Below are 27,257 nucleotides of genomic sequence, written 5' to 3' on the forward strand. Positions count from 1 at the left end.
CATCCATAAATTTTGACATATTTAATGTGAGGCTGAATTTTTTTAAATATAACACTGAGCTTGGGATGAATTGTCCAAGAGAAATTAGCACTGGACAATCTAAGCAGCTGAAGAATTAGAATGAGCTCTATTAGAAATCTAGAGTGGCAGACACAATTTCAAGACGTATCAACTGAAACCATGATGCTGAAATCTCCTTTTTTCCTCTAAAAAAAAAAAGAAAATGAAACTGTAGCCAGAATTTTGCTGGGTCAGAAAGACGGGTACAGCAGATGGCACTTGTCCTAGTAATGATCATTATGTATACATCTATGGCAAACCAAACTTGGATACAATTACAGCTGCACAGAGTGTATGCTGCCCTATTCCAAATAACATCGCACCATTGAATAGCTGAAAGCCCAGTTGCATATACTGCACTGAGAAAATCCACTTATAAATTCAGCCACTGCCACAGAAAGCTTCAAGAATTCAATGCTGATTATTACACAGAAACTTTTCACTCAAGCTGGAATAATTCTTGCAAATTCCTGCCCTATACCCAAGCATTGACCACTGTCCAAGCTTCTGGAAATCCAAACTCTTGTGTCCAGCAGCCTTGAGTAGTATTAAGACAGATGCTCAGCATCAAGGAACAGGCAGACACAAGGAGTTTCCCACAATATAATGACATTCAACCTGATCCAACTAGTGGACGGAATGACTCACCAAAAATCAGTTTCAATGGCTCAACTAACTCAGGTGTGCCAGAGACTGCATATCATACTTCTGCCAAGAGGCAGAAAAGGCTAGGCCCTTGCTAAACGTGGGCCAATTTTATAATCTCAAAGCATGGGTTTTATGCATTCCCAGCAGCATAAGATGGGACCATGCTTGGTCAAGCACATAAATTCCCTTCAAAAATCAGCCAAGGATGAAGGGGTCATGACTTAAGCCAGTTTCAGACTACCTATGGTAATCAAGGAGGTAGTCAAAAAAAGAAACTGACCCAATCAGTGAAACCATGATCAGCCCACTAACCAAGCACCCCCAATGCTACCAGGAATTAGGCAGGCTTTTAGGGGGAGTGTTGCTGGGATCTTACTTGGTTTGTATTGGGTACAGGTAGGCCAGGGATGGGGGTGAAATGAAAGCGCATTGCATACCACTCGGAGACAGGGAACAGCACATCTTTATCGCAGGGCAGCACAACGCAGTGCAAGATGCACCCTGACTTCCTGCTGGCCACTTAGTAGTCAGTCCCTCCTTTATTCCTCTTTAACTGGAAGGCAGTGCTTGCACAAAGATGCCCCGTGAATCTGTCCGTGCCAGTTTCGAGGGTGGCTCCATAGGCTCGGCTGTTAGGCTGCTGGATTCATTGGAGCTTAGAGACAATTCTTGAGGCATCTCTTCATCGCTCTCCTCCTCTTCTTCCTCTTCTTCATCTAATTCAAAAGAAGCAGTTACATCATAATCAGGTTTTAATTCTGAGCCAAAATTATTACTTTTAATCGGTTTTTAAATTGTCGTATATATATTATGTTTTAATCGGCTGTACACCGCCCCGAGTCCTTCAGGAGGAGGGCGGTATAGAAATTAAATAAATAAATAAATTGGAGGCACAAAGGCAAGTTAGACACTGAGTACTGAGGCATTGAAGCTTTATTTTCTTAGAGGTTGTCCATCACCAAGCAATTGCCTCAAAACTAAGTATTCCTTCAGTCACTTCAGCCATAGAGATATAGGTTGGCCCTAAACTGTCAAAATTGCTACAACAGTGGCTCATTCCTATAGAGGGAAACCTCTGAATATGTAATACAAGGGATAAAATTACTCCTACCATGCTCACTACACTTTGGAATCAGAAGACAAAAAGTACTAAGACTTTTGTCTAAATTAAGGGCCAGACATTTTGACTTGCTGACTAGTTAACCATCTCTTAGTCACAAAATGATGGAACCTGACAGATTCCAGACGGAGCTTGGGCCATTTCCTGAGGTTCTGGCACACGCCTCGACTGGAGACCTGGTGGCCGCCTGGGATAGGGCGGCTGCTGGTGCTCTGGATCGGGTTGTGCCTTTGCGGCCTCTGACCCGGCGCCGATCTCAATTGGCTCCTTGGTTTACCGAGGAGCTGAGGGAGTTGAAGCGCCGGAAAAGACGCCTAGAGAGTAGTTGGAGGGCCAGTCTTCTTGAATCTGACCGGACACTAGTAAGATCCCACATTAGGAATTACTTAGTGGCGATAAAAGCAGCGAAATGTAGTTATTTTGCTGCTCTTATTGCGTCATCAGATAATCGCCCGGCCGCCCTCTTTAGGGTGACCCGCTCCCTGCTCCACCAGGAAGCGCGGGAGGACCCCTTGGAGGGTAGAGCCGAGGATTTTGTTCAGTATCTGTATGACAAAATCACTCAGATTCGGGAAGATTTGGACTCCGACTGGGTAGTCTCAGGGGGAGAGACAGGGGCAGGTCTTGAGAATGTTATCTGGGATGAGTTTGATCCTGTGACCCCTGAGGACGTGGACAGGATTCTGGGTAGACTGAACGCGACCACTTGTTTATTGGACCCGTGTCCTTCCTGGTTAGTACTGGCTTCCCGGGAAGTGACACGAGGCTGGCTCCAGGGGATTATAAACGCTTCGCTGAGTGAGGGTGACTTTCCCGCCGCCTTGAAAGAGGCGGTGGTGAGGCCTCTCCTCAAGAAGCCTTCCCTGGACCCGGCAATGTTGGTAAATTATCGTCCGGTCTCCAATCTTCGCTTTGTTGCGAAGGTTGTTGAGAGTGTGGTCGCGCAACAGCTCCCCCAGCACCTGGATGAAACGACGTATCTGGATCCGTTCCAGTCGGGCTTCAGGCCCGGGTACAGCACGGAAACAGCATTGGTCGCGTTGGTTGATGATCTCTGGAGGGCTCGGGACAGGGGGTGCTCCTCTGTCCTGGTCCTGTTAGATCTCTCAGCGGCTTTTGATACCATCGACCATGGTATCATGCTGCACCGGTTGGAAGAGTTGGGGGTGGGAGGCACTGTGTTGCGGTGGTTCTCCTCCTTTCTCTCTGACCGGTCGCAGTCTGTGTTGACAGGGGGACAGAGGTCGACCCCGAGGCCCCTCATATGTGGGGTGCCGCAAGGGTCGGTCCTCTCGCCTCTCCTGTTCAACATTTATGTGAAGCCGCTGGGCGAGATCATCCGTGGTTTCGGGGTGGAGTACCATCAGTACGCTGACGACACCCAGCTGTACATCTCCACCCCGGATCACCCCAACGATGCCCTTGAAGTGATGTCCCGGTGCCTGGAGGCCGTACGGATCTGGATGGGGAGGAACAGGCTCAGGCTCAACCCATCCAAGACTGAGTGGCTGTGGTTTCCGACGTCCCGATATAGTCAGTTGACGCCATCACTGACTATTGGGGGCGAATCATTGGCCCCCACGGAGAGGGCTCGCAACTTGGGCGTCCTCCTGGATTCACGGCTGTCTTTAGAAGAGCACTTGACGGCCGTGACCGGGAGGATTTTTCATCAGGTTCGCCTGATTCGCCAGTTGCGTCCCTTTCTGGATCGGGACTCTTTACGCATGGTCACTCATGCCCTTGTCACCTCCCGCCTGGACTATTGCAATGCTCTCTACATGGGGCTCCCCTTGAGGAGCACCCGGAGGCTCCAACTGGCGCAGAGTGCGGCCGCGCGGGTGGTAATGGGAGCGACATGGCGTTCCCATGTAACACCTCTCCTGCGCGAGCTGCACTGGCTCCCGGTGGTCTTCCGGGTGCGCTTCAAGGTTTTGGTTACCACCTTTAAAGCGCTCCATGGCTTAGGACCCGGGTACTTGCGGGACCGCCTACTACCACCAATAGCCTCCCACCGGCCGGTACGCTCCCATAGAGAGGGGCTCCTCCGGGTGCCGTCAGCCAAACAATGCCGACTGGCGGCCCCCAGGGGGAGAGCCTTCTCTGTGGGGGCACCTACTATCTGGAACGAGCTCCCCCCAGAGATACGGAGGATCCCGGATCTGCGCACCTTCCGCCGCGCCTTAAAGACCTTACTATTTCACCAAGCCGGCCTGGCCTAATTTTCCCCCTCTTTTATAAAAGATTTTTAAAATTTTAAATATCTTTTAGTATTTATATATTCAATTTTAAATTGGTTTTAAAAGTTTGGGGTTTTAAATTTGTCGGGGCCAAAATTATTTAATTTGATTTTATTCTATTTTTTAAATTTTGTATTGTATGTGTTTTTATTGTCTGGCTGTGCACCGCCCTGAGTCCTTCGGGAGTAGGGCGGTATAGAAATCTAATAAATAAATAAATAAATAAATAAATAAATAAATAAATAAAATGGGATAAGAGAGTAAACTCTCTCATATTGTACTGGACTCTACGTTTTATTTTGGATTTTTGTTTCCACTCCCCTCTCTTGCATTATAGTACAATAATAATACAGCTTTTAATGTTTACAAAACTTTAATGCAAAATTATTAGTTTTGCAAATTAATCAAACCACAATAAATCACAAAAATGCATTTTCACTGATACAATATCTTGTTAGAAAAAATTTATAGTAATGTGTCTTGATTTCATACAAATAATTCATAAAAATATAAACAGTGAAATATAAATGGATGTTAATTTTAACATTTATTTTCTAATTTTCATTAAAGTATTTGTTTCTTTGGTTTAAGGTTCTTCTGCCTATCCTGACTTTCTGATTTTTAATAATTATGCTACTTTAACAGATGTATTAATTCACTTGAAATAATTCCATATTTTAAAATATTTATAAATTAACCATGTGGTGATGTATTCTTGATATCACAATTAAAACTTGTAATGCCACTGCTTTTTTATTACAAGCTGCTATTTATTATTCTGAATATTCTAGACTAAATCTGAATCTTTGACTATAACAGCCACATACAGTTTGCTGAATGCTGGCCATATATTCATTCTTTGTATGTCTAAAATCAGTAATAAATTTAGAATGTTATTTTTAAGTAAAATCAATTGACTTTTACTAGTGCTTTTAATACTAATTTAAATTATTTTTACTGTGTCTTGCTAGCAAAAGCAAAGTCCACATTAGCAATACCATAAATAATAGTAAAATTCCAAGCTGTAGTAGAAAGAAAACTCATTCACAAAAAAATTAAAACAATAAGTGCCATAAAATAACATTCGGCCAAGTTATGTCGGCTGGCAACACCTAGGGGGAGGGCCTTCTCTGTTGGAGCCCCAGCCCTGTGGAACGAACTGCCCCTGGAAATACGTAAGATCTCCGACCTCCGGATGTTTCGCTGCGCACTGAAGACCCTGTTGTTCCGCCAGGCCGGACTATCAACATAATAGTTTTAAATTGGGGTATTTAAATTTTTTGGGGTTTTAAATCTGAGCCAATTTATTTAATTATTTTAAATTTTAAATTGCTGTTTGTCTGTGTTTTTAAATAGGCTGTACACCGCCCTGAGTCCTTCGGGAGAAGGGCGGTATAGAAATAAAATAATAATAATAATAATAATAATAATAATAATAATAATAATAATAATAATAATAATTATTATTATTATTATTATTATTATTATTATTATTATTATTAAGAACCCACCTCGTCTCAATAACAACTCCCTTCCCTCCAAAACTGAATTCACGTAGATTGTTAATAAAACAAAACTGAAAATGTGTCATTTATAGTCTTCTTGGATATCCATAAGAAACAGAGCCAAGAATGGTAGAGCTTCTCCTTGGAGGTCTCATGAGAAAGGAACCCCCCCCCCAGTTTTCTTATTTTTCCTAGTTCCACCCAAAACAGATAAAGGCCTCCAAGAGAGGTGGCCTTACCTACCCCTTACAGTCTTAGAAGAAGTAGGTAGGTATGCATGGGAGGAGTCATCTCCCCAACAGCTTTGGAGCAGATAGCCTGAATGTGTTACATGGATCCGGAACTAAGAAATGGAATTTATTGTTTATTCTATTGTTCCTGCTTCACTACCATCCCTTAAAAAGACTGAAGGGTAACATCACTTGGATATTACGGCTTGAAGAAATAAACCTCAGAGGTGCTCTTGTTTTGTTGTTGTATGATGCTCCTCATGTTCCCATGCCACACCCGGCTAGGCCTTTACCCTGTTCTCCAGAAAAACAGAAACATGGATAATTTGTGGAAGGATGGCAATATAAATTCAACTTCCAGAAGTTCAGAGGCAGTTTTACATTATAGGTAGCCCTTGACTTACTACTATTCATTTAGTGACCAATTGAAGTTACAAAGGAACCGAAAAAGTGACTTATGAGCAGTTTTTAGACTTGCAGCTGCTGCAGCAGCCCCAGGGTGATTTAATCAAAATTCAAGCACTTGGTAGCTGCCATGTCTTTATGACTCTATGACTCTGTGTAAACTTATGATCTAAGTAAGCAGACAATTGTCAGAGAGTCATGTTTGTATTCAAGGCAAATGAGCAGGAGAAAGATTAACTGAAGTAGAAATTTGGGAATTGTTTCTAAAGATATAGGAAACCATATTTTTAAGCCCCGGAGGGTGGGAATTTGCATTGTCCTTTTATATTTGCTGTTTTTTAAAAAATTGTACACAATCATTTTGCTTTTATTCACCAGACTGAGTAACGGGGATTAGCACTCAGGAGAACCAACAAATTTTTCACTCCAGAAGAGGGATTGCAAATCCCCCAATTTTTTATTTTTATACACACGCACACAGAGAAATAAAAATTGCTTACTTTTTCTCAAAACGTTGATGCCCTTGTTGAAGATTGTTAACATCTCACTAATATATGGGATAGCCTACAGTTGGCAAGATACTTATGTGATTTATTTAACAGCCCCACCCTCCAACCTAGCAGACTGTAGGCAGCTTACAGAATTTAAATATAAAACAGTACAAAATCAGTGTCTAAATCAATTAAATTATTATATCCTTAATCTAATTTCCAATCTAGAGATTTAGAATTCATCCCAAGGACTTTCTAGAAGAGCCATGTTTTCACTTGCTTCCAAAAAAAACATGAGATCATCTTTATCTCAATGGACAAGATACTACAGAGAGTGTTGCAGGGCCTGGGCCTTCAACAGTCTCAATCAGCTGCCCTGCTGCCAGGCCTCGACTTCTGCCCCCGTGTTGCCACTGCCTCTGAGAAATGTCACCCCAAACAGAAGCCATGTCCAGGAGGTCCCTCAGATTGAAAAGCTAGGTTTTTCCAGGAGAATGCAACCCTATCAAGAGTCAAAGATAGCACAATCCTGGAATCAATCGCTCTGAATCAACAGACACTATTTGGACTGAATGTAAGCCTGAACAGAAGCATTAAGAATATATCTGGATCAATGGTCTCTCTCTTTAATTTCACTATCTGTTGAGTTTAAAATCATGACATCTCCCAGTTGTGCAGATAACTCTTAATTTCATCCTGTACATCCTGAGCTAGACCTGTACATGGACAACAGGAGGACTCATTCAGCATTGTAAAGCCTTCCAAGAAACAAGGTATGAGGTAAATGCAGACCACCCAAAAGTATGCAGCATTGGAGTCTAGCATGTTTTGCATGCTACCCAAGCAACATTCCCAAGCTTAGATAGCTGACATGGGTTCTAGTTAATCATTACATGAAACGGACGTTGTGTTCCTGAACGTCCATTTTCGGGGCGCTGCGACTCCAATCCATGGACGGGGTAGCTTCTCCTAGTTGCTGGGCAGAACTGAGTGCTAAACCTTCCCATTGTTAGGCCACGCCCACCTCAACCAATCAGCTTCAGTCTTTCTTCACGAAGGCGCAGGAACCAGGCCAACTATGAAAAACACAACAATTTTTAATCAAGAGAAACAACAGAAACAGGAAGCCGAATGGGTGGGTATGGATTGGAGTCGCAGCGCCCCGAAAATGGACGTTCAGGAACACAACGTCCGTTTTCCATTGCGCTGCTCCTCCAATCCATGGACGGGGATATACCCAAGTTCAGGAGCTCAGGGCGGGAGGCTGACTGGAAACCTCAGCCTGAGGCGTGGCCACTTGTTGTAAAACTCTACGTCCAAACGCTGCATCGGACGAGGCGTACTGATCAATTTTGTAGTGCCGGATAAAGGAAGAGTCAGAAGCCCATGAGGCTGCTCTACAAATTTCGGACACTGAGGCATTTGTAGACCAAGCTGCAGATGCGGCCGCACTGCGTGTTGAATGTGCATAGATCTTAGCTGGCCGGGGACGTTTCCGTACGTCGTAGGCCATTGTGATGCACGCTTTAATCCACCTGGCAATTGTGGTAGATGAGACCTTCTTCCCCATTGAGGAAGGTGTGAAAGACACAAACAAAGATTCAGTCTGTCGAAAAGACTCAGTACGTTTGATATAACGCCGGAGAGCTCGTCTAACATCTAAAGTATGCCATAAGGACTCAGTCTGATGACGAGGGTTCGGACAAAAGTTAGGCAGCACCAACTCTTGAGTGCGGTGAAATCGTGAGTTTATCTTAGGTAGGAAAGATGGATCCAAGCGCAGGATCACTCTGTCACTATGAAAGATACAAAGGTCCTTGTGGACTGATAGTGCAGTGAGCTCCGATACGCGTCGAGCTGACGTAATGGCTAAAAGAAAGGTGACTTTAAGTGTCAAAAATTTTAGAGACACTGAAGCCAAGGGCTCAAATGGCGATGTTGTAAGCGCTTGAAGGACTAACGGAAGATCCCAGGATGGGTATCTATGTACCACCGGAGGTGAGATGTTGGAGGCACCATGCAGGAAACTCTTAATCCTAGGATTATGCGAAAGAATACGGTGTTCTTCGCACTGAATGACCGTGGACAAGGCGGCTACTTGGCGACGAAGCGTGGCAGGAGCAAGACCTTTGGCCAAACCATCATGTAAGAAGTCCAGAACGTCCGGGATATCTGCAGAGGTCGGGTCCACGTGATGGGCCACAGACCAGGAAGAAAATGTACGCCACGTAGACTCATAAATCCTAGTGGTGGAAGGGCGTCTGGCCGCTTGTATCACCTTTATGACGCCGGAAGACAGTCTGTCCTTCTGTAGCTGGAGCCGCTCAAGCGCCAAGCGGCCAATCGGAGCCACCCTGGATCGGGATGGAAGATGGCCCCCTGGCTGAGCATCTCCTCCCCCAGTGGTATTACCCACGGAGGAGAAACGGACAATCCCACTAGGTCTGCATACCAGGGCCGGCGAGGCCACTGAGGTGCTATCAGAATTAACTTGGCCCTCTCCAACAACACCTTCCGAATCAGTCTTGGAATCAGTGGCAAGGGAGGGAAGGCATAGAGAAGCCCTGGGGGCCAGTGACAGCTTAGAGCGTCGTAACCCTCTGCACCGATGGTAGGGTAACGCGTGTAGAACCTCATTAGTTGGGCATTCTGGGGCCTGGCGAAGAGGTCCACTAGAGGACGGCCAAATTGTTGTACTACTTGATCGAAGAGGGCAGGATTGAGAGACCACTCTGCAGGGTCCAAGTGCTCCCTGCTCAGCCAGTCCGCCATGATGTTGTCCTGCCCCGAGATGTGGTCTGCCACCAGAGATGCTGTGTGCTTTTCCGCCCACGCCAACAAACTCTCCGACTCCATCATCAGGGACCTGGAGCGTGTGCCTCCCTCCCGATTTATGTGTGCCTTGGTGGTGACGTTGTCCGTCCGGACCAGCACATGTTGTCCCTCCAAGGTGTGAACAAAATGGCGCAAGGCGAGACGAACAGCTCTCAACTCCAGCAAATTGATGCTGTTCGTCCGCTCCGCCGGCGACCACTGACCTTGAATCACTGCATTCTGTAGATGGGCTCCCCAGCCCGACAGGCTGGCATCGGTAACCAGAACCACTTGTTCCGGTTCGAGAAAGACACATCCTTTCTGCAGTGCGGGGGACCTCCACCACGTGAGTGACAGTCGAGCTTGTGGGGTTAAGACAATCTGATGGGATGACAAGCTGCGTTTCTCTCTCTGGAATGGAAGCGACAGCCACTGAAGTGGGCGGGAGTGTCTGCGTGCCCACGGAACAACATGGATGCAGGATATTAACTTCCCCAACAATTGATTCAACAGGAGCAGCGACACTTTCCTCTGGGACTGGACTCGCTTCACCATAGACCTGATGTCGCGAACGCGATCTGGGGAGAGAAACACCTGACCCAGCTGGGAATCGATCACTGCGCCCAGGTGTTGGAGCCGAGTCGTAGGCGTCAGATGGCTCTTTTGCCAGTTGATAGAGAAACCGTGGTTCTGGAACGCCTGGAGGACCACATCCATGTCTTTCCTCGCCTGCGACGGGGACGTTGACATCACTAGCAAATCGTCGAGATAGCAGCTGAGACGTACAGAGCTCGATCGGATGGAAGCCGCGACTACCGTCACCAACTTCGTGAAGGTCCTGGGAGCCGAGGACAGGCCGAAAGGCATCGCCCGGTATTGAAGATGCATGTTGTTGTATTCGAAGCGAAGATAGCGACGATGCAACGGGTGGATAGGGACATGCAGGTATGCCTCGCGGAGGTCTACAGATTGAAGATAGTCCCCCTGCCTGATAGATGCCAAAACTGTCCTGAGGGAATGCATCTTGAACCTGCGATACAGGATATATTGATTGAGGCGCTTTAGGTTCAAGATGCCCCTGTGGCCCCCCGATGACTTGGGCACCAGAAATAAGGTAGCGTAGAATCCAGTTCTCTCCTGGCCTCGCGGCACAGGCTCCACGGCGTTGATGGAGAGGAGGTGTGAGATCTCTGCTTCCATGAGCTCCCTCTGGACTCTGCACCGAGGGATGGGGCAGCGACGAAAGGTGTTGGGTGGTAGTGTGTGGAACTCGAGGCGAAGCCCGTGTTGGATAGTCGTGCGGATCCAAGCGTCGGTCGTCGCAAGGTCCCACTGGAGGTAGAATTGCTGGAGTCGACCTCCGATAGGGCCTGGGAGCAACAAGTCACTTTCCTCTGCGTGGAGGACGGTAAGAGGAGCCTCTGAAGGGGCGCTTTGATTGGTATTGGTTTCTAGATCTGTCACGAAATGGCTGTCTGTCCAATGTCCGGTCAGACGTCTGTGAATAAGAGCGCTGGTAGTATTGCCCGCTCGGCATCGAGGAGGACCGAAAGGACTGGCGCTGTGTATAAGGCGTATATCTCCGCTCTGCACGACGGAAGGAGGACGGTAGCACTTTGCGCTTGTCTTTATCTTCTATCAAGATTGGCTCCAGACAAGGACCGAATAGTGCTGGGGCCGAAAATGGTGCTGATGCCAATTTCCACTTAGCCTTGTTGTCAGCGCGCCAGTTCCGAAGCCAGAAGAGACGCCTGTTGGTCACCGTTGCCGCCATCGCTCGCGAAGCAAATTTTGTCGCCGTCAAGGAGGCATCTGCGGAGTATTCCGTTGCTGCCACAAGTTTATTAATGTCCTGGTGCAGTCTGGTATCGGTGGGGGGCAACCTCTCCTGAAGCTGGCGGAGCCAGATTAGAGAAGCCCTGTTGAAAAACGACGTGGCAGTGGCTGCCTTGATAGCCCAGGCCACAGCTTGGTGCGCTTTCCGGAACCCCAGTTCCATCCTGCGGTCCTCCGCCTTGAGGCCATCCACCACATCTGAAGTCAGCATTGAAGAAGTTGACAAAGCAGCGACTGGCGAGTCCACTGAAGGGACGGCAAGAAGTTCCTCCAGGTGTGACTCAGCAGAATAAAGACGTTTGTCCAGGCCACTCGGAGCAGTCAGTGAGCCCGGTTGGCCAAAGGCAGATGTGATGACATTGGAAAACAAGGGAGGACAAGGAATCACGTCTTGATCTTGTTTAGAAACGTGGAATAGGGCCTCGTGTGGGTGTTGAGAATCAGAAGACTTTTCAGCGGCCCCATCTGCAATACCAAACTTAGTAGCGACCTTGGCTTTATGAAGCAAAGATTTGAAGACAGAAGGTCTGAACAAATTTGTGAAGGAGGGCTTCTCGGGAGGGAGATCCTCATCCTCCGAGAATTCGACATCCTCTGGACAAATTTCTCCTTCCTCAGACTCCTCAGAAGACACTACAGGACGTTGCCTACTGGTGCTCGGAACTGCATCATCAACAGGGGCCGGAGCTGAAGAAAGTTGACAGGTGTTAACTGGCCGGGCCACCTCCTGTTGTATGCCAGCAGCCAAGATCTTTGCTAGCGCATCTGACAACACAGATTGAAAACTCACAGGAGTGTCAGGCACCTCTGGGCGGAGCCCCGCCGCAGTAGGTGTGAAGGTAGCCTCCGGCACACGTCTACGTCCCAATGGAGCATCCGATTGGCCGGACACATCTGGCAATGACATTGACACTCCTTTGGAGCGTTGCAAGTTGGAAGCAGCGAGCCTGGTTGCAGTGGAAGATTCGGTTTGCAAATTACCAGAATGATCGGCCCAGTCCTCAGAAGCAGTAATCTGTCTGGACAGGGAGGCCTGTTGTTGCTGGGCCCTCTCAAATTGCTTTTCTAAGGCTTCATGGCGCCTCTGCTCCGCCTTGTTGGTAGTGGAGGGCCTAGAGGTTGCCTTGGATTTGCGAGACTTGGATTTAGCTTTCTTACTGCCTGATTTATGCTGAGTGGCAGGGTAATCACAGGTGCCCTCTGAATCAGAAGATAAGGCAATGTCTGCCATGCTGAATGAGGCAGAAGAGGGCAAATAGTAGGCCAAGTCCACTATAGAGCAGCACTGAGGCTTTCCCCCAAGGAAAAATTGCCCACAGTGCAGATCCAGATGAGTAGGGGAGGGGGCAAATTAGGCTCAGAAACTGCTGAGCTCAAATCCCCAATACAAAGAAAGTCAACTAAACCAGGCAAGGAAGGGATAAAGCTGCCAAGCCTTGGTCAGAAGTCCGGGCCCAAAGTCAGTAAGGGTGGTTAATAACCAAAGGCCACCCAGGCGCTAGCCGGCAGAAGCCTCCAGATCCTTTTTTTTTTTTTTTTTAATTTTGTCTCTCCAAAATGGCGGCCGCCACGCTGACAGAGTCCCGAAACAAAATGGCGGCCGTCACAAGGGCTGAATACTTGCTGTATCCGATGGGGAGAGGTACTTCAGGAGACGAATCCCAACGATCCGGTCTATGTGCGCCTCGATGCAGGCCGGAAGAAAACAGCGCAGGAGGAGTCCGCCAAATAGCGCTTGTCTCCGCTATCTCCGCTCGTTCTGAGCGCTCGCCAGCTGATTTACAAACATCGGAGGCCGCCCGATGACAGGGCCGGCACTCCGGAGCCGCTCGAAGGACGGAGCTGGGGCGAGGGCAGCTCTAACACCTCAGCGGAAGGCTAGCCCCTCGCCAGCGGCAACGGAAGCGCGGATCCGCCCAGCCGGGTCGGAATCCGGTATGCTGCAGCCCCGATTGATAAGGGGCTAGGCCAGGCGGTTTGGAGCCCCAAGCACGCCGTAGGCACCAGCAAATTAGTAATCCCACGTGGCAGCTCCTTGGGAAAAGTAAAGATGTGAAAATAATAAATTAAAATAACAAAATAATTAGCAAGGAAGGTAAATTAATTAGAGAGCACTCAAATTGCCAAGTTCTCACAGCAACTGAGTGAGAAAGACTGAAGCTGATTGGTTGAGGTGGGCGTGGCCTAACAATGGGAAGGTTTAGCACTCAGTTCTGCCCAGCAACTAGGAGAAGCTACCCCGTCCATGGATTGGAGGAGCAGCGCAATGGAAAACTCCATGGATACCTCTCGGCGTAAACTGTCTTCCTTTTTTAGCCCTCGTATCAAGAACCTAACCCTAGACAACCAACTTGTACTGGAGCAGAATCTGTTTCAGGCATAGCTGCAAACATACTTAAATATGCCCCCCCTCCCCTCCGGGACCCTTTTTTCATACAAATGGAATAAGTAATATTGATTCCCATTTGTAAAGGAGGGAGTAATAATTCCAAACAATCTGACATCAAACGAACAAGTAACCCCTTTAAACAATTAACTCCTTAAAGTGCTGGACAGTACCTTTATCAGGGTCCAAAGGGTTCAAGGAACTTGCCAGATTTGCAAACTTAAAAGGAAACAAAAAAACATGGATAAGCAATTATGTTCTCTACAGTGAGAAAAATTTGTGTAAGGGACAGATGTAGGAACACACAGAGCTGCATAGACATACATAATGCTTATTTTTTATCCAGAATATAGTTATATGATTTTACCTTGATAACTTGCTGTTCCTGAATTTCCTGCACAGGAGATTCCACTAGCTATAAAGCATGAGTAATTATATATGGTTTTCGATCTGTAACTCTATTTTGGGTTTAGGAAAAAGGACAGTGGAGACCCAGCCTGAGATAACTTGGCATCTCCTATTAATCAAACCACTTGAAGTACAAAACTACTACAAAAAACGCTATCAAAACAGAAGAACTGATGTTCCTGATTATATGGAGTTTTGGTCTATATTCAGCTATACATCCGAATACATATTGCATACAAAAACTTCACATAATCAAATATAGAGAAAAGTATTTCTTTCATTAGGATACCCCTGCCAAGTGGATGATAATCAGAATTTGCAGAACACTCTTTCTGCCAGCAATTCATTCTTACGTTCAACAGCCACAAGACCTACCTCTCCCATGACAGCTATAGGAGTCACACCCTTGGCCTGAGCTACACGATGTTCTATCAGGTAGTACATATATTCATCATAGAGGAGGCGGATGAGATGAAAGGAGCCAAAACTGGCTGCACTTCGCAGTGTCAAGTCCCGAATCACCATGGAGCTGGAAAGAGAAGTAATCCAGTGCTGCACATATCATTGAAGTAGAACACCATGGCTTGTTAATTAAGTCACTTACAGCTTGGGCACCAAAGAGCATGTCTAACTTCTGCATCTCACCTTCCACTTACCTATAGAAGGACCACTTGAGAAGAAAATGTTTGGCAGCTTTGGGAAAGCTGGGGCTGCCATGGTAGGGTTTTAGGACTTGGCTGACTACACCATCCAGCCACACTGCCCACTGCTCCAGAGAGTTCTGCTGCTGCAGAGTCATTTTGAAGTCTTGTTCGAGCCGCTGTACCACACGGTCCTCACACCGGCACACCCATGAGGCCTGCTCCTTTGGAGGAGCAAAGAGAAAAAGAAAATTCTTCAATGCAATTGCTGCACATACACTCTCTCTCTCTCTCTGCGGATAAACCAATGACCAATCTGAAGCGGCTTTAAAAAATTAAAACATTGTGGAAACAGAGCAACCAAAGTAATTTGGTATTAAAAAACCAATAATATATCATGAGCTATTATGAAATATGTTTTCTCCGCTTAAAAGATGAATCTCTCCTCACAGAGGCCTATTAGGCTGAACACTGCCCTGAGAGGAAGAACAACTGGTCCCTCTGGCTCTGGAAGTCATTTCGGCCTTTTTGAGTAGCCCCTTCCTATTACAACTGGCCCATTACAGGATGGAAAATTAAACATTAAGAATAGGTGCCTGAATTATCTGTTTTTCCCTTTCCTTCTGTAATGTATTATTCAGATTATAAAGCTGGAAGCATGGATGGTCTGGTTTTTATTTTTCTAAAAGTAACTCAGGGCTGAAGGGTGGGGTATAAACACTATAACGAAATGACTGAGAAAACAACTTTGATAATGAGATTGATGAGGCAAATACATTATTCATTTTTTTGAAAAAGAATGCTAACCCAGATGGGCATAGTAAACTAAACCTTCTTATGTCTGTATTTGAAGCAACTCCTATATTGGCTACTTAGTTCACTGCCACAAATAGCACCCAGCCCATCTGAGTCAACAAGAAAATGAAATGTTTTTAGTTTCTAGCTACAAATGGAAAGGGAAGAAAAAAACCAGCATGGCCAAACTACAGCATAATGATATAGATGGTTACCTGGACATTAGCAAAATCAACCCGGTTGAGATCACTTAGCATCTGATTAATTTGAGCTGTATTCTGTAAAACGGCCCGGGCAGCCTGGGCAAGATGGTTTAGAGAAGTGTAACGTCGCAGGGTCTGGGCAAAGGCACTTGCTGCAGCCACCTGAGAAAGAAAACACAAATGACATAATTTTTTTCTCACCATTCTGCTTGTGAAAAGAACTAAGGAGTTCAGAGAACTGCAAAGTAACCACAGTAGTAGCCATGGCTAGGAGGGCCTTTCATAGCTTTGGATTGTGTAGCAGTTACGTCCATTCCTGGATTTGTGGGGGGGATTTACTCATAATTACTCATGCTTTTATGATCTCCACACTGGATCATTGCAACATGCTCTTCATGGGGCTGCCCTTGAAGAGTGTTTGAAAGCTTCAGTTGGTGCAGAATGTGATAGTGCAGGTAATTAATGTCACTCTGTGAATTGTGTTGGCTTCCAGTGTGTTTCTGGTGACATTCAAGGTACTGGTAGTTATCTTTAAAGCCATCATAGCTTGGGACTATGTTAGCCCAATTGTTTCTACCCATCTCACCAGTAGGAGAGGCTTGCTCCAGATGCCTTCAACTAAGGAGTATTGGTGGTGGGACTCAGGAGGAGGAACTTTCTGCCATGGCACCCCCTCTGGAACATCATTCCACCTGAGATCAGGTTAGCCCCAATTCTGCTGGCCTTAACATTTGATTCTGTGCCTGGGCCCTGGGAGTGTAATAAAGCTTGCCTTTTGGTTTTGCTAAGAGTTATTTTTGTTTTTAGTTTATTATTACTATCTATTTTATTGTAAGTCACCCTGTCATTTATGTGCGATGGTTGACTATATCTATCAATCAATCAAATAAATAAACAAATTCCAAAAGAAAGTGGGAAGAAGAATGTGGCATTCTAGATTCAAGTATGCACAGCAACTGTTAGTGGAGTTGTCTATCAATCTCTCCTAGTACAGACCTCAAGTTTCCCAAAAAACATTAGAATCTCCTATAAGGAAGAGGATAACAAGGAGGAGAAGGAGAAGAAAACATCTCAAATTGCTCCACACTTCCTGCCCCACAACTTTGTGCTCTTTGGCTCACCTTCACTCGGACCATCTCTTCTGGAATATTCATCATAGCATTCGTCAACCAGCTTTCCAAACTTTTTGCAAAGTTTCGGATTGCTTGTGTCAAGGCACCTGGAGCAGAATTGGAACCACAACAATAATTTCACTCTAAAATAGGCACTTTCAAAGTCGTTGTTATGGATCAACAGTTGACCTAACTGCTTCCCTTTCTACTAAACAAGACTGTTACCCCACCAATCACAGAACATGGGGTTAAGCCCACGATGAGAGAAAGCAGCTGTTTCAGGAAGAGCCTTTCCAAGATCTGAAGTCTCTCCACCCACCACTGGTTGCCCTAGGTTTATCATAGCCCATTATTGGCTGAAAACATGAGCTGTGCACAATAAGCTTACTCGGAATGGGCCGGAGCACTTCTGGGATGAGGACCTCTACCAGCCCCTGGTATAGCAAGTTGTCACAGTCTTTAGTCCATTTGAGAACAGGCTCATACTTAGACAGTATCACCAAGCAGTTCTTTGGGAGACGCTTCTCTGCTTCATCATGGCTGAAACATCAAACATACATATGCCAAATTTTTAAAAAAATCATCACAAAATTATAGCTCATTTTCTCAGAAGCCAGCATGTCTCCCCGTAGTTCTTCACAGGAATAATCAATGAGTAGGAAAATTTGTTTTCTAGTCAACATTCCTTTCTAAGTTAATGTTTTATTTGCCCTGACAACAATATTTTCATAATGGAATCCACTAATATCTTTAGGTACCTTTCGTTGGTTAAAGGTTGCAGTTAACATTTGTGGAAAAGGAGGGCTGTAAATTGATTGGGCCACATCGCATACATGGAGAAGAAATGACAACTTTGCAGTAATACTCACATAACTATAGGGGAGGTTTCACTGGGCTGGTTCAAATTATATCTCCAAAAAGTCTTCCAGAGTGTCTCTACCAGTGTGAACTGCAGGTTTACCATCACATCGACAATAGCCTGCAGAGAAGTAGTAGTTTTATAATGCACTGCATATTTTACTTCTTGCAGTGGAAAAGCTAAACTTAAACTTAAACCCCTGAGCCCCACACCTTACCTGACTGAGTCCAAGCAACACTCCTCCCTGCTCACTGACTTATTATTTCCCAAATGCATTACTTTTCCAACTTGTCACTGGTTAAGAACTTTCCCTACCAAAAGACTAGGCTTGCTCATCTTGTGGAATTTTTTTTCTGGCAGCAGTAACCCTTTTAAACCAAGTTCATTCAACATATTTAAGCCAAATCATTTTCAACATTGATTTCGAAAAAAGATCATTAGAATATCTAAAGGATTTCAGGTTACCTACTCATGCTCTAATGCCTCATTTTGCTTCCCAATGTGATCCATGACATACCTCACAATGTTCTCGATACAGTAGCTGAAAAGCCTTCACATCTTCAGCCCCAACACCCTCAGGGAGATTCTTCCCTTGTAAGTCCAACTCTGTAAAGTCAGGCAAGCTGCGAGAAGCATCTGCAAAGAGGAAGGAAAAGCCAGTCCAACAAAATCAACTAAACCCCAATGAACAGCCACACTTTTCTATCATTTGCAAGTGAAACTACAAGTGAAAATTTGGGTTTCATTTGCACTATGGTTTTATTTTCTTGAAATAGGTGGAAAACTGGAGCCCTGCAGAAATACTGCAAAGACAGCGATATAAAGGATGGTACATATTGTCTTCTGCCTCCTACTCAGAGATCTCAGTGTCTCAAGTCTCATTCTTACCTAAGAACTGCTGGTACTGTTGCACTTGGGCACTGATATCAGATAGCCCTGAGGCCTGTTGCTGTCCCACAGCTACTCCGTTGGTCATGCCCTCCATTTTCTGAACGGGTTTGAGCCTAAAAGATAAACTAACTTAGAGTCAAGACATTTCGGAGCACAGTAATAGTGAGGAAAGGGATGGAGCACGCATGACATCAGGACAAGTATGTAGTGGTGCCCTACCAAAACTATATTTAAAACTGGATGTAGGTAGAAAGGAAGTTCTTCTGAGATTGCACAAAATTTAAACAAAAAGGTAGGGAAAAGTACTAATCAGGAACTTCCAAAGACAAATCATGGAGGTTACTACAAAACCAGATAGCAGGAAAACTTAAAGGTTCTAACAGAAATCTGGGAAACCACCTTATACCACCAATCCAACTGGCCCATATTAAATTTCTAGGGCTGTGGGCAAGTTTTAACAAGTATCTTCACAACCAATGAATATATCCTCTGAACTCTGCACTTTTCCTGCACAATCTCCTACCGTTGCTTCTGAGAAAAAGGCTGTTGCCGCATGGCCAGATGTTGCTGGTCCTCCATGAGCCGCAGCAATGGTGAATTGGCTTTGATGCGCAACCCATAATAGTGGTATTTAGAATTCCCCCTGAAAGAAAAATGAAAATAGAAGCCTGTATATAAATTGAATAGACCATAACAAACCATTCACTTTGGGGAAATGTCCCTCCTGCCAAATAAATTTGGTAGAATGGAAAAGACAACATGAACACATTCTAGCCAGTTTGGGAAAGGGAAGCAGCAGGTTAGAACAATATTATGAATAGGGGAAGCTTGCAAGGTATCTTACTTAGAAAGGAAGAAAAAAACCTCTCTCATTTATATGTTTATGTTTTTCGACTAGGAAGAGAGAAAATCTGGAGTGAAAGACTAGGATGATCCCCAAGAAAAGAATACAGACTAAAAACTAGCATTCTAAGGAGCTGGCAAGAGTTAAGGTTAGGGTTCAAATTAATCATCTATCTTGGATTCAAGATCTTGGACAAGTAAGTTTTTTCTGGCCTTACCAGCTTGCCCTTCTGTCAAAGTGGTATGTTGTGATCATTATGGAAATAAATATATAAGGTAACCATTATTTGACAGTACCTTTAACTTTTTCACAAAATTCCAAGACTGCTAAAAATTGGGGACCACCGATTCAATAAAAGTTTATGAAGTATTTTAAGTATTTCAAAAAACGTGCCATTATTATTCATGCAATACTGCCTAGTGAGTTCATGACTGGAATGAGATTTGAACCTGCATCTCTTCAGCCTTGGAGGCTTGAGGAAATACCAATTCTGTTCACAGAACATTTAACTAGTTATTGAATTAAACTTTTTCTGACCTAGCATCAAATACTATACTGTAAACTGATCAAATAACAGTGAGTCACATGCAAAACTAAGACATAACAGTAATAAAAAATTCAAAATTAAACCAAGTAGGTTGTATGTACTGTGTGAATGCAGCTGCTAGGTTTATCTGATTAATCATGTTTTGGGAAGCTAGATAGTATTATTCCCCATAATTACATAAAATATATATTTTATAGCTAATCCAGTTCCTCCCAAAACAAATACTTGCTTCAATATGTGTTCTCTTAATAGTTGCCAGCGTAAAAACAGAAGCACAAATTTAACACATTCTATGGGGAAGTCATGCTGGTTACACAACTTTCCATCTTTTTACCTGGTTCCAAGCCGGCGAGTTCGGAGTCCCATAAATACTGAGCGGATCAGCTTTCCAAAAGATGCTGCATTAACTGGCTCCAGTTTTTGCTCCTGACAATGCAGGAGGTAATGGCAGTACAAGGTACTGCGAGGAAGGCTCACACCCTCAGCAGTCTCATAGTTATCCAACAGCCACTGAACCTACAAAGCAACAGGAGTGCAATTCACAGGTCCTTCAAGTTGCCTCCCAAGCCTTTAACGTTTCCTGCTTCAACTCTCACCACTGCCCCCCCCATTTCTGCCCTTTCAGCTGCCCTGCACTCCTACACCCTGAACTCAACCACCCTTGCCAATTCTGACTAATCCCAAATAACTTTTCTCAATATTCTTTCAGTTTCAGCTGAAATTTTTATTACTTTTATTTTGATCTGCTATCCACTCACTTCCAAAACAAACTTTTTATTTCCATCAAAATAACTTGCATTTTGCCTGCCTGTACTACTGTTCCTTGCTCTTTTTGAGTATGTTTTAGTATATTTGTCTTTCTATGCATGTTGATAGATTTGGATATTTTCTTTCTATGCTCACTGAAGTATTTAATCAATGTCATTTGGGAAATCAATGTGAAGAGATTTATGAATTATAATGGTTCTAAAGAGAGGCAGACAGAGAAGAGAGTAAGCATTTTATATATTTTCAATTTTATGGAGATTCTCAATCATCCAGGTCACTGTTGTCCCAAAGGTGCTTTTTTTTCTCAAAAGGCAACTGGACTTTCTTAAGTTTTTTCCCTTTGAAAGCATTTTGCTTCTCATCCAAGAAACTTCTTCAGTTCTAACTGGTGGAGAATGGAAGGTGTTATATTTATATTCTTTGAAGCCATCCAGTCATTAGCACTAGACAGCTATATGAATCCTTTCCCCAGCAGTTAGCTAGAATTGAAGAAGCTTCTTGGAGGAGAAGTGAAATGTTTTCAAAAGAAAAAACCAAGAAAGTCCAGTTATCTTTTGGAAAGAAAAAAGAAAACAAAACAAAAGAAAAAAGTACCTTTGGGATACTTTTCAATTCTTATGCAAGATACTTTTAAATTCTTATATAATGAAAATTAGGCAAAATACTAATTTTAACAATTAATTCATCATGTTCCCCTTGTAGTCCAAAAGAAAAATGCATGAAATCTGAGCTATAATCAGCAAACACAAAAATGTTACCCGTATTCTTATTGTGTTATCTTGCTTCCCCCAAGAATACATTGGGAGATTAAAAACAGATTCAGAATCTTTGGCTGTTGTAACTTTGGTTGTTGTATAGCAGGGGTGTCAAACTCAAGGCCCCCAGGCCGGATCCGGCCCACAATGAGGCTGAATCCAGCCTGCGTGGCCATCCTGGAAACTGTAAGGGTCCGTCCCATGTCACTTTGGCCTGGCCTCCGCCATCCCAGCAGATGTACACAGGCACGGGCCCAGTTCTCCATCTGCTGTGGTCCGCCGGCAGCCTGCGGAGCTGGCAGCAGGGTCAGACAGTTAGGAGGCTGGGGAGGAACATGGGCCAATCCTGGAGTCTGGGGAAGGCTCGGACGGGGGCTCTGCATTGGAGGCAGAGATGGAGCCAGGGCCATCTGGGAGTTATGTGCTGACTCCGGAGCCTCCAGAGTCTGACATCAGCAAGGCAGAGGAACAGGGGGAGCGCAGAAGGCAAGAACAGTTAAGACAAAAGGGGCAACTCGGGAGTAAGGCTTGGAGATGATTGGCCCTTCCCATAAGGCATAAAGGTGGAGCAAAGGGACATGAGCTTTTGCAGGAAGCAACTTTGTTCGTTCTGGTTGGTTTAAACTCTGAAGCTCCGTTTTGACTTTGTGGTCCATTTGGCCTTGCACAGCTAATTGGCAATTAGGTCTTTGGCAGCATTTCAAGGGAGTTAAAGGTGGGTGCTTATCAATCTTATCCTGAAAGACTGTGGCAGACTTCTGTCGGACTATTTACAAACTGCTTGGGACTCATTACGGGTTGTGAATGAACATAATTAACAGCCGTAATAACAGAATAATTAACAGAAATAAAAAGAAGGTTTTTGGGACTAAGTGTGTGATTGTTACTGTCGCAGGAAGCCTTGGTCAGAACACCATCGCTGCATGCAGAGCAACTAGTCTGTGGGACTACGGTAAAAAAACAGTTCAAACCTTCCAACCTTGCAAGATTTTTTTTTTTCGTGAGAAGTTGGAAGGTCTGAACTATTTTTTTTATCGTAGTCCCACAGATTACTTTAGTTGCTCTGCACGTGGCAGCGGCAAAAGGAGCTGGCAAGGTTAGTGAAGGGATGTGGCTGCCCTGGGTGGCAGGGTTTGTGTGTGAGAGTTTGGCCTGGCTGAAGGGACCTCATGTAAGCTGGGGCGGAGTGGGCGGGTGGGGCAGCTTTGTACCCCCTGCCTTGCTTCTTCCTCTACCCCCTGCCTCGTTTTGTTCTTCGCCACTTCTTCTCCTTGCTAGCCACCGTAACCTAGCAGGAGGCTGAGCAATGCACTGGTGCGAAAGCCACAAAGTGAGGCGGAGGAGTGGAGTACAAAGCAAGGTGAGGTAGTGCAGAGGTGCCCCCCCATGTCCCGCACTGGCATACCTGAGTGCCTTGCTATCCAGGCACTGAAGCGCCGCAACTGCCGCCGCAGAGAGACAGAGACAGAGAGGAGGGGGCCTCTCCAAACTGTGTGTGTGTATGTATGAGAGAGAGAGCATGCGATCCCTGCTTCAGTCAGGGCACCCAAGCTGCTGGCAGCGGCGTGGGCGACAGGAGCCACCTGAGCAGCGAGGTAGGGGGTGGTGGAGTACAAAGCAAGGCAGGTGTGTGTGGAGCTGCACCGCCATGCCCCGCACCAGCTTACCTGAGCGCCCTCCCAGCCAGGCACTGAAGCGCCGCAACTGCCGTCACAGCGAGACAGAGACGGGGGAGCCTCTCCAAATGCGCTCTGTGTGTGTGTGTGTGTGTGTGAGAGAGAGAGAGAGAGAGGAGAGAGAGAGAGAGAGAGAGAGAGAGAGAGAGAGAGAGAGAGAGAGAGAGAGAGAGAGAGAGAGAGAGAGAGAAAGCGTGCAATCCCTGCTTCAGTCAGGGCATTCAAACTGCTGGCAGCAGCGGAAGGGTGGAAGAGTCAACTGAGCAGCTGTTTTTCTCCTCGTCCTCCCCACTCAAGCAGCGCAGGCTCCACGGGACAGGTTCTCATTCCTGCCCTGGCGCAGCGAACTCTGGCGGGCTGGACGTGGGTGTGAAGGGCCTGGTCCCACAGTGCTTCCTTGCTCAGTTGAAGGCTTCGTTCTGCCTTCAAACAGTAAGGCCACCCATGGAATCGGAATTGGCTGGGCGCTGTCCATTGCCCTGGTGTGCTGCTCAGTTTCGTGGTCCAGCCTTACTGTTTGAAGGCTGAAGGAAGCCTTCAACTGAACAAGGAAGCAATGCAGGTGGTCTCCCATCCTATCACTGAGGATGTTTTCGTTTCAAAGCCAGGTCTCCTTATAAGGAGATGGAGTGGGCCTCCCTCTGATTCACACACTTTACCCTCCCGCACACAACATGAGCAACCTGGCCAAGGAGAACAAATTCAGCAGCAGTGGAGCTGGCCACGCCATGCTTCCCCCCGCCCCCTGCATTTACCACAATCCTGATGTGGCACTCAGTGAAATTGAGTTTGATACCCTTGTTGTAAAGTAAAGTCTCCCAAAGGGAGACACCATTAATGAACTCCCAAGATAACCACAGAACTGAAAAAAAGCAGAAAAAAGCAGCAGAAAAACCTACCAACAGAAGCAGTACCTTCCATTACCTCCAAAAATAAAATTCAAAGAAATTCATTGAGAATAACATAGAAAACCGGAATCCCCTTCACCATAAGAAATCTTATGAGAAATTGCTAGAGGGTTTAAATCAGGTAGAAAAACTGTGGTTTTAGACCATTTATTGGGGTTTTGTGAGGAAATTAACTTTGAGGAATTAAAAATTCTCTTTTATTTTGAGGAAACAATTTTTTTAAAAAAAATTAAGCTACTAAAATCTCAAGTTAGTGAGCGATTGTAGGTAAACTTTTGGAGTATATTCAAAATATATACTCAGTTAGCATAATGTGCTATCCATAACAGTGTCCATTCATTTATTTATTCAATTTGTATGGCCACTCATCTCACCTGAATGACTCTGGATAGCTTATTCTTTTTGGGAGTTGAGGGTGTAACCTAACAATAGCCCAACACTCTTACAGTTGCATCTTTTTCAGAGAGACTAGTAAAACAAGTACACTAAGCTGTCTTTTAGAGCAGTCTGCCCACAAAACATTGCTTTTCCAAAATATAGGCATAGATAATCACTTCATTAATAAGACTAGTGGCACTGACAGCAAGAAAAGAAACTTCCTGTTCCTTTGAATCAACAAGCAAATATTTCAGTTGAAAACTTACTGTTGCAGGTGAGGCACGGGTGGTATGAGAATAGGACTGGCTTGAACTTCCCAGCATGTAACCTCCTTGAATCACATAGGTCCCTGTGCTGCTGCTGCCACCAGCTCCTCCTCCTCCTCCTCCACCACCACCACCACCACCTCCTCCTCCAGCAGTGCTGCCACCACCAGCACCATTTCCTGCGGCTGCTGGTGCTCCTCCTCCTCCCCCTGCTGTTGCTGCTGCTGCTGCTGTTGTACTGCTGCTTCCATTTGGATTGGCTATGATTTGTCCTCCAGAAACATACATAGGTACAGAGCCGCTGCTGGCCACTGTTTGTGAGGTTGCTGGACTGGAGACCTGCGTTGGGGTGTTTTGGGATTCATAGTAATTTGCTCCAGTGTTTTGAGTATAGAGAGGGGTTTCTGTGTAAGGGTACGTGTTGGAGCGTCTGAAATGGAAGAAACACAGTCAAATAAGCACATACACACATTAGGGGAAAAACAGCAATCTAGAGGAGAAAACATCAACTACATAGATCCAGAATTGTATGACAGACACAGAGGAGGAAAGTTCAAGAAGCAGGACCCACTGGCAATAGATTTATTATTTTAAAAGTTTCTGTAAAAATAATCACATATCAGGCATCCTGTTCCTGCCAGGTTTTCTCTGACATGTAAAGGGCACTCCTATCCCATCCTACCCCAACCTATCGGATACAACTGGGGCACAATAAATCAATTGATGTTTAAGGTAGCATAAGATTCTTTCTTGAAATAGTTTCAGTTCCAGCTTTTGTTGGAATAGTGATTATCTCTATGGTTTAGAAATAATATGGAATCTGTTGGTTTAGACAAACATGGAAACATTTTGCCATTGTATGAAAAACTATAGCGTGCCATTTTTTGGAACAGTGGTTTTGGCACCCTGAATCTGACCAATTGAATTATTAGGCTCAGGCTTCAGGATAGCATAGGCAGGATAAGCCTGACTTCTTTATACTCACATGGTACTTGCTGTGTAGCTGGCATCTCCTCCTTCCACATACTGAACCTGATTAGGATAGACATGCTGCACAGGAACCTGCTGAAGCTGCTGGACCTGAGCACATAAGCAGCAGAAAGAAAAGCAAAAGCAAACTGAGATTAAGAAGTAAGGCCGTGTTTACTGTCCCTCTCCCTCTTTCCCCTCCCAACAGACTTCCCTAAAGCACGACTGGGCTATCAGAATTCTTTTTTCTTCCACATAATGTTCATTGCTTTTATCCTGTATCTGACATTCACTTATCATGGATTCTCTGATCAAAGGCTAATCCTCACCCCAGAATTTCTATGGAATAAGAATTCTTTGTGTAAATGAAAGACACTGTAGGTTCTCTGATTAGACAAAATAAGTTCAGCATTACGATCATTAAGAAAGGAATGCAAGGCAAAGTAAATTTTCCCACACGTCAAAGCACAGAGCTATAGTAAAAAATGCAAGTACTCTTAGAAGTATTGCAACTACAATAACAATACACCATACAATTATTCAGAACTATAGTTGACTGCAGTTGTTTATACTAGATTTACCCCTCCATCATGTGCAAAATGACCCTTTACAAAGATGTCCAGTGATTTTTTAATTATAAGAAAGTATTTTTTATGATTAGTATTTCAGTATTCCTCTTTCTTAGACTGAACCTTGTTCACAAACCCAGGCTGAAATCCTGACTAACTATTAAAACCTATATTTTAAGTTCCATGTCCACCAAAACGAAATTTGTTTAAAGATAGGCTATATATTACCCATAAATAGCAATAGCACTTAAACATATACTGCTTCATAGCACTCTTTAAGTGGTTTAGAGTCAGCCTATTGCCCCCAACGATCTGGGTCCTCATTTTACCGACCTTGGAAGGATTGAAGGCTGAGTCAACCTTGAGCTGGTGAGAATCGAACTGCTGGCAGTGGGCAGATTCAACCTGAAATACTGCATTCTGACCACTGTGTCAGTGGCTTATGGTGGCTTAAAGGTAGTTTCACATAAAGATGTGAAAGCCGGAAATGAATAAATTAGGAAAACCCCTAGGGCTTTCTCCCCTTTCCCTAGGCCATCACGTTTCTAACAATTCTTTCTCACACACCCCTTAAGATTCCTATATTTACCCCTTATTTATATAAAGCAAAATCAACTCTAAATCTAAAGAGGTCCAAGAATTTCAACTCCTCTGGCAGGGTATGGGAGAAGGGGAAATTGCCGTTTGACCACCACCAATGATTAAGACGAGATTCCTTTGGAGGCACAGAGAAGGGGATACTAGTTTGCTCTGTTTTCTGTTGCTTAAGAAGTGGTGTGCACAGGGCTTGCTATTCTTGGATCTCGGTTATTGCCCTTTGCTGGACCTACTTTAAGTGCTGTAGCTGCTGTTCCAAACACTAGCACCTGAGGGACTCTCTGAATCTTGACTCTCTGATCAGGGCTGGAGTGATGAGAGGAGAGGAATGGTAGCTGC

The 27,257-nt window shown here is 44.9% G+C and overlaps 1 protein-coding gene across 2 annotated transcripts in view; it reads right to left on the reverse strand.

Annotated features, from left to right (window-relative positions):
* Window positions 1-1,025: 1,025 nt before the first annotated feature.
* RFX1 (regulatory factor X1) overlaps window positions 1,026-27,257 on the reverse strand; it is a 60,207-nt gene continuing 33,975 nt past the window's right edge. For both annotated transcript variants that reach the window (XM_070938209.1, XM_070938208.1), the window contains 14 exons: window positions 25,769-25,863; window positions 24,784-25,213; window positions 20,367-20,548; window positions 19,165-19,284; window positions 18,639-18,754; window positions 18,268-18,386; window positions 17,761-17,870; window positions 17,280-17,431; window positions 16,901-16,998; window positions 15,792-15,941; window positions 14,797-15,005; window positions 14,516-14,669; window positions 13,906-13,951; window positions 1,026-1,424 (listed from right to left, as the gene is read on the reverse strand). In XM_070938209.1, the coding sequence (XP_070794310.1) occupies window positions 1,258-1,424; window positions 13,906-13,951; window positions 14,516-14,669; window positions 14,797-15,005; window positions 15,792-15,941; window positions 16,901-16,998; window positions 17,280-17,431; window positions 17,761-17,870; window positions 18,268-18,386; window positions 18,639-18,754; window positions 19,165-19,284; window positions 20,367-20,548; window positions 24,784-25,213; window positions 25,769-25,863 (2,148 nt within the window). In that variant the 3' untranslated portion in view covers window positions 1,026-1,257. The remainder of the gene's footprint in view (window positions 1,425-13,905; window positions 13,952-14,515; window positions 14,670-14,796; window positions 15,006-15,791; window positions 15,942-16,900; window positions 16,999-17,279; window positions 17,432-17,760; window positions 17,871-18,267; window positions 18,387-18,638; window positions 18,755-19,164; window positions 19,285-20,366; window positions 20,549-24,783; window positions 25,214-25,768; window positions 25,864-27,257) is intronic.

Source organism: Pituophis catenifer, unplaced genomic scaffold (genome assembly GCF_029215685.1).
Source record: "Pituophis catenifer annectens isolate HBS135680 unplaced genomic scaffold, rPitCat1.0.hap2 SCAF_2, whole genome shotgun sequence".
Taxonomy (NCBI): domain Eukaryota; kingdom Metazoa; phylum Chordata; class Lepidosauria; order Squamata; family Colubridae; genus Pituophis; species Pituophis catenifer.